Source organism: Impatiens glandulifera, chromosome 6 (assembly GCF_907164915.1).
Source record: "Impatiens glandulifera chromosome 6, dImpGla2.1, whole genome shotgun sequence".
NCBI lineage: Eukaryota > Viridiplantae > Streptophyta > Magnoliopsida > Ericales > Balsaminaceae > Impatiens > Impatiens glandulifera.
The window spans coordinates 17,715,934-17,723,344 of NC_061867.1; the positions used below are offsets into that span (position 1 = coordinate 17,715,934).

The 7,411-nt window shown below is 26.0% G+C and overlaps 1 protein-coding gene across 1 annotated transcript; it reads right to left on the reverse strand.

The window, feature by feature from the left end:
* Positions 1–2,585: 2,585 nt before the first annotated feature.
* Positions 2,586–7,083, reverse strand: LOC124943285 (beta-glucosidase 18-like). The gene is made up of 12 exons (XM_047483823.1): positions 6,913–7,083; positions 6,780–6,846; positions 6,615–6,673; positions 4,654–4,729; positions 4,468–4,542; positions 4,296–4,383; positions 3,946–4,198; positions 3,751–3,869; positions 3,414–3,669; positions 3,160–3,265; positions 2,900–3,005; positions 2,586–2,820 (listed from the first exon to the last, which is right to left on the reverse strand). The coding sequence occupies exons 1-12, from the start codon at positions 7,081–7,083 to the stop codon at positions 2,586–2,588; spliced, it is 1,611 nt and encodes a 536-aa protein (XP_047339779.1).
* Positions 7,084–7,411: the final 328 nt, after the last annotated feature.

Sequence of the window (7,411 nt, forward strand, 5' to 3'; positions counted from 1 at the left end):
TTAAGTGAATTTAAGTAAATGAATGTGACAATTATGTATATCTTAAAGACAATGAAAATAGCTATTTAATAATGAGTTTTATTTGTATACAATAATTTATCGTTAAAAAATTACATTAAAAAGATTAAATCTACGAAAGATGTGAATTCACTACACGAAATATCATATTGTTATCAATTGATATATTGATCTTATTAAATGAAAGACATTACGCATACAAGTGAATATGTTTACAATTGGAAGTGCAATAAACGTGTTGAAATCTTCTAAAAGAATTATGATTCATAGATTAAACGATATAATCTATAACTTTGACTTTGTCAAATATTTTATGTAAAAAAATATTTAATCGTTTACACAATGACATAATAGTTCAAAGGCGTTTTGTCTAATAGTTAGCTAAATAAACAATATTTTCATACAATAATGTTTAAATAATAAGTATTTACAGATAATTATACTTCTTATTAGAAGATATTCCAAGATTATCTAATAATGTAATAATAAAAATTTCTAATTATTGTGATAGTAATTTGAAATTGAACAAACTTATAGTGAATGACAAGTCTAAACATACACGTCTTAGATATAATGTCATTAGACTATATTCTCTACAAGAATTCTAATTAAATATTTGACTATGTTAGTCAAATGTAATATTGTAAATCTAATGACAAAATTATTGAATGGAGAGTTAATTTGAAAGTCTTTTAAGACATGAGTCTACTATAAGTTGATATGAAGGAAACTCAACCTATATAAACTAGAAATCCCAAAAACTAAATTTAATGGGACAACATAATTGTACTGACTTGAAAAATTATTTTTAAGGATTAATTCTATAATGAAAACATATATATTTTGATGAGGATAAGCATATCGATTTTAATGATTCTTTATTAGTAAATAGACCACCTATATAAAGGAGAAGTGAGGTCACTTCGAATTAATTGCACGACTCAATTCTAGATCCTCTCAAAGATCCATGCGCGTGTTCCATGACAAAAATGAACACAACCATGAGAGCTTGACATTTGTGAGGAATAATTCTTTGTGAAAGTGTGTAATCATGTACATAAAATGCATAATATTTCAAAGAAATCGAGTTTACTAATCAACTAGTAAAGTTATATGATTTCAAAAGATTCAAATGTTACACCTACCTATCATATGCTGAATTCAACAACCTTTCGTCAAGTTAATCTTTCATTTTTCATTAATATGGAGGATTGTTTGAATTTTAATTAGTTAATTCTATAATAAATGGAAATTAGAATGTGGGTAATAGAATTAAATAAAATTCACGTAAAATTCAAACGTGAATTAAAATGTAAAATTTGATCCAAATGTATAATTTAAATTAATTAATATTAATTTAATAAAATGTTGTTAATTTCTAATCCAAAATCAATTTAAAATTCCTTGAAGACCAATTAATAGAATGTTGTTAATTTCCAGGGATATTTACCTAAGTTTATTATTATTAATTATTTTGATAATTTAATATTATTATAATCTATAAAAAAAACATGTAATGTGAGTATTGCAAAATAAATATTGTCTTAATTAATTTTTGTAAAAATTACCCTTAATTAAGAAGAAATATCAAGGTAAATGAAGAGTCAAACAATGTCAACTATTAGATCAATTAATGATTTTAGTTAACCGTTTATCTTGAAAAATATAAATTATCTCCTCTAATTCATTAATGTTACATCATATTATCATTTTTCACTCTAAAAATTACAATAAAAAATTATTTATCTTTGTGATTGTTTTTCGAGTTCTTGACTCAACTATTTTTGTTGAAACCCGGTGATTAAATTCATGTATCTTTGTCATGTTCGATGCATAGTGATTTCAGTGCAGAATCACTACTAGATTCGTTGTACTCTGAGAGACAGTCATCTGCGATAAATTTCAACACAAACGGGAGATGGTAAAACTATTTTAAGGGAAATATGTCTAACACATATCTCTGATTAGCTTTTATTCGGTGATTTCATTATTCATATAAATTTAGTTGTAACATTATTTATATATATATATATATATATATATTTATATATTTATATATTGTAATTTAAAGATAAGAATACTAACATAAATGTTCATGTCTAAATATTTTTATATTAGTGGATTATATCCCAATTTTATCTTGAGCTTTGACTTCCTTTATAAGTGACTCAAAACTTATTATTTATTTGTTCATCAACTAACAAGAGAAAATGAGTTCATCATCATTAATATTTTGTTTTGCAAAATATTTTATCTACTCATTTTGAGGCAATGTGATTATTAATTGTGATAATTTTTATGTTTTCATCAAAATAACAAACCAATGTTTTTAATCCAAAAGAAAAAATTCAACCCAAAATACAAAGTCTCCTTCCCTCTATTCTTTACTTTTTCTTTGTTTATAGGAGAAGTTCAATTTAAAAAATAGTCATATAAGTTAAGGATCACAATTAATAATAGCATAAAGTTTAGCCAAGAAGAGGAGGGCCACAAGACCCATTCCCCCCTTTGAAATAAAACAATAAAGGAATGCTACGTACATTATTGGCTAATGTGCAATGATCTGGTTAAAGGAACACTAAATTGTTTCCTAAGAAACTCTCCTTTATTTGTTTTATTGTAACTGAGTGTAGAGTATTATTGGTAAGAAAATCTTTGTACCATTTTGCAGAAAGTCTCGGAATCCTTTGCAGAGTTTGACGATCAACATAATAAAGACCAAATGCAATGCTGTATTCTAACCCCCATTCAAAGTTATCCATCAAACTCCATATGAAATAGCCTCTCACATCCGCGCCATTCCTACACATGGTTGAGTTCATTTTCGTGTTAACCTCTTTTTAGGATAGTAAATTCAAACAATTGATCAGAGTAAACAAACCTTATGGCTTTAGCCAATGAATCAAGATATTCTTTGTGAAATTCAACCCTTTTCACATCCTCAATTGAATCTTCTACATTTGTGTTTTGCAATGATTGGGCATATCCTTAATTTCAAATTAAATTGAATTTAATTAATATCCCAAGAAATAGAGAAACTCTCTAAATTTAATCCATGCTTTATTATAAAATTACAGTAAAAAAAATGCTCATATATAATATATATTTAAAATAAACAATGATCAATTAAGTATGACTAACCATTCTCAAGCACAAAAATGGGCTTGTTATTATTGTATCTCTCCTTAATATACTCAATTATCTCTTCCATGCCTCTTGGAACCACAAAGAATCTGGCCATTGCTGTCTGCAGCCACAAATAAAATTAATGTTAAAAACTTCATATGATCTTATAAAAATGTTAATAATTGATATCACATCACATAATCAAATGACCCAATTCAAAACAATATTTTCTTAAAAATGTTTTAAATCTAAGTTAAATTTAGGCATACCGGTTCTCCGATAAATGAACAAGTATTAATATTGTATCCAGAGGTAAAGGTAAATCCCTCGATTAAGGTGTTTCCATTGAGACAAGTAGAAAAGATACAATCTTTGGCATAGAGAGTTGAGTAATGGTTAATGCCAATGAAATCAATGCTTCTTTTGAGAAGTAATTTTTCCTCTATAGAAAATGCTGGCAGTTCCTCCCTATGATATTCCCTCATCTCTGGAGGGTAATCTCCAAATATCAAGGGGTCATAAACCCTAAAATATTTTTACACCAAGTTAATTATGTTTATGAAAAAAAAAAATAGAAGTAAAAATTACAACCAGACAAAATATTACCAGGCAAGATTAAAAGCCAAAGCCCTTCTTGCAGCTTTATAGTCAAGCTCATTTTCATCCCTCATTGGTTCATACATCATTGCTGACACCGTCATCCCTATTACTCCACCTTGCCTTTGCTACATATTGTAAAAATTAAAAATAATTTAATTCATAAAAAAATAACTAATTATATAAATCGACAATAATAATTACTTGGAATGTGTCGCGATAGATATACGCAGCTTTCGCGTGTGCTAACAACATGTTGTGCATAACGATTAATGGCTCAATTTGAGAGTTACCGAATGAGCAATTACCAAAAGGGTATGAACATCGACTTGGAGGCCCTATACCCTTCATGTAACCAAATTGTGCAACCGAATTTGGCTCGTTTAGTGTCATCCAATACTTCACTCTATCACCGAATACTTTGAAACACGTTTCAGCAAAGTAAACAAAATCATCCCTATAATTTTTTTCATCATGAATTAGGTCCAATTCAATGACAACTAAATTAACCCAAATCGAGGAATGGAATGGAATGGAATGGATCGAGAACATACTGCATAAGAGGACTAAGCCAAGAGCCGTATTTATCTTCTAGCTCTTGGGGAAAATCACCGTGGTTAATGGTCACAAAAGGCTCAATTCCTGTACTTTTTAAAATACAAACAATGTTGATATCAATTTATTATGAATTTTGAACAATTATTTTGTGAATTCTATAGAGCTTACCCTTTAGCAAGAGTGCATTGATGATTTTGTTGTAGAACTCAACACCCTTTGGATTAACTTCACCTAATCTACCTCCTAATTATGAGATCATAAAAAGTAGTTGTTTTGTTATATTTTAAGTTGACATTTCATAAGTTATATATATATTTCATATAGTATTCAATTATAAGTTATATAATTACTTACTAGGTAGGATTCTGGACCATGAAATTGAGAATCTGTAAGCATTGATTCCTAGAGAATGCATTATTTCAATGTCCTCCTATTTTATTACAAGCAATTAATAATCATCACAATCAATATATGGAGAGTTTTAAAAAGTTATATTAATAATGATTTAATTAACTGCCGTTGAATCCATACATGAAGGACCTTCACTGATTGTAAAAATGTTGTAGTTCAGGACATTTTAGTGAATCAAGTAAAAAATTCTTGGAGCAGTAAAAAACAGTTGAATTATTTGAATAATTAATAATTTGTTTTCAAAAAATTCTCTTTTATCTAGTTTTATCTTACTTTTTAATGTAAAATGATTATCAAAATAACTTTAAATTTGGTATATGATGATAAAATAGTAAAGAGCTTCAATTTAGAATTTGTTTGATCATGTTTATTTGTTTTTATTTTAGATTTTTCCAAAAATTAAAAAGTAACTTATTTGGATATGTAAATGATTAAATTACTAAGATAATTTTTTGTATTTTAAATTTAATATAAATGAAATATAAGTATTTTAAATTTTTATTAATGAACTGAGTTATTTGTTAATTAAAATAATAGTTATAATATGATAGAGATAATAAAAATGATAAGAATAAAAACACATGAAAGTCCAACAAGTTTTAAATCAAATTAAACTATTAAATTACTTAATTTATTAATTAAAATATTATTACTTTATTTTTATTAAATTTATATTTTGAATTTAAAAAAAGACATTTTAATAATTTAATGAAAAAAAAATCTCAAAGAACTTGTACCTATATCAAATAAGGTTTTTGGATAAAAAAACAAAAAAACATGGTATGCAAAAATTCCAAGTGACAAAAATTAAAAATAATCCATTTGGCTAGAAAAAAAAAAAAGTTGTAGCACATTACATTAAAAAAAAACAAACTAACTATAACAAAATATCAGTTTCTGACACAATTTAATAAGTTATATAAAAATAATTTAAAAATTCATATCAAACAAGGTCTCATCAAAGGTAATTTGAACTATAGTTATTTTTTGTTCACTCCAAAATAGTGGGGACATGTTATTACTTGTTGTCTTATTTATCAAAATAACATAATTTTGATAAATGAGACCAATAAAAAATTATATATATATATATATATATATATGAAATAAATTCTAAATTTTAAATTCTAAATTTTAAATTCTAAATTTTAATTCTAAATTCTAAATCCTTAAAAATTATATATATGACATTTTATTTTAATATTTAATTTTTTCTTTCCTCTCTCCACTCTCTTCTATGAGACACCAAGTGGAACATTATCTTGAGACAGCATATCCGAACTCCCAAAATGAGCTCATTAAATATAGTAGTTGGAAAAATAAACTCATAAAAATAATGCTAAAAGTAGGACTATAGGATATAGAAGAAAAAAATTATGGTCTAAAATTAAATTATATAAAAAATATTTAATTTAACTATTTGGTCATAAATCAAAACAAATTATAATTGAAAAAAAAATATAATAAAAAAGTAACTTTTTACATCACCAATTATATTTAATTAATCAAATACTTTATAATAAAAATAAATAATTTTAAAATTTCCCTTTATTAACTGGGTCCTCTTTGGAAACGATCATTAGTTTATTTGAATTTGTTTAAAAACAATTTTTTAAAATATCTTATTTCAATAGTAATTTAGATAAAATAATCTTATAAAATATTTTTTAAATAAATATATATTAATAAAATTAATAACATGTATTTGTTAAAATTCAAACTCACTTCAACTACATGTATTTTTAAACATGCCCATTAATTCTCAAAAAACACTATTAAAGTATAGTAATGTCAATAAATTATATTAGTTAACTAAAAATAAAAATAAATGATATATATGTCATCTAATCAAAAATAAATTTACTTAATAAATCAAAAGATAAAAAAGTAAAATAAAAAGTTACCGAATAGAGGTGGTAGTGATTGTCTGCAACATCTCCTGTAGCATCTTTGTTGTGGGACCCTGAAAATGTTTATCAATAATAGAGATCCAGTTAAATGGTGAAAATGATTTATTTTTTACTTTGGTTTTGATCATAGGACTAGATCTACAGTATAATGAAATTTACCTTTACTATGAGTAAAAACATCCCAGTTACTCAGACTTTTACCATCCTCAACAAAAGCTCCCTCGATCTTCAAAAATGACCTAATCAGAAAGTAACAGTAAATGGAAGAAATAAAATAGTAACTTCTAATTACTTGATATGCAGAAGTGGATGTTCCAAAGAAGAAGCCATCTGGAAAGTTTGATCTTCTAATGTTCTTGATGTCGCCGGAGCTCTGGTTAGAAGAAGAACCATTAGTGACAGAGAAAGAGAAGAAACAGAGATAGAGATAGAGCTTCTTCACACCATTACTGGATCCTACCATTATTGGTGGGTCTTCTGCTAGAAGCCCCCACCAAGTTTATATGATTTTTCTACCTAAAAAAATTGAATATTTTGCCCACCGAATATCTTATAAAGGGTCAAGTTGCTTACTTAATTTATGTTTCATCGATTTACTCACCAAACTAATAAACATTGCTAAACAAATCATAGATTGATGAGATTTGCTTTAAATGATTTTGGAAACATTAAATTATTATGAATAATATGGGTCATTGGTATGTGAGGGCTGTGGGGCTTAAGCAGACCACCCTTCTGACAATTATATATATTTATATATTTTGGCTCCATATCAATTATATATATATATA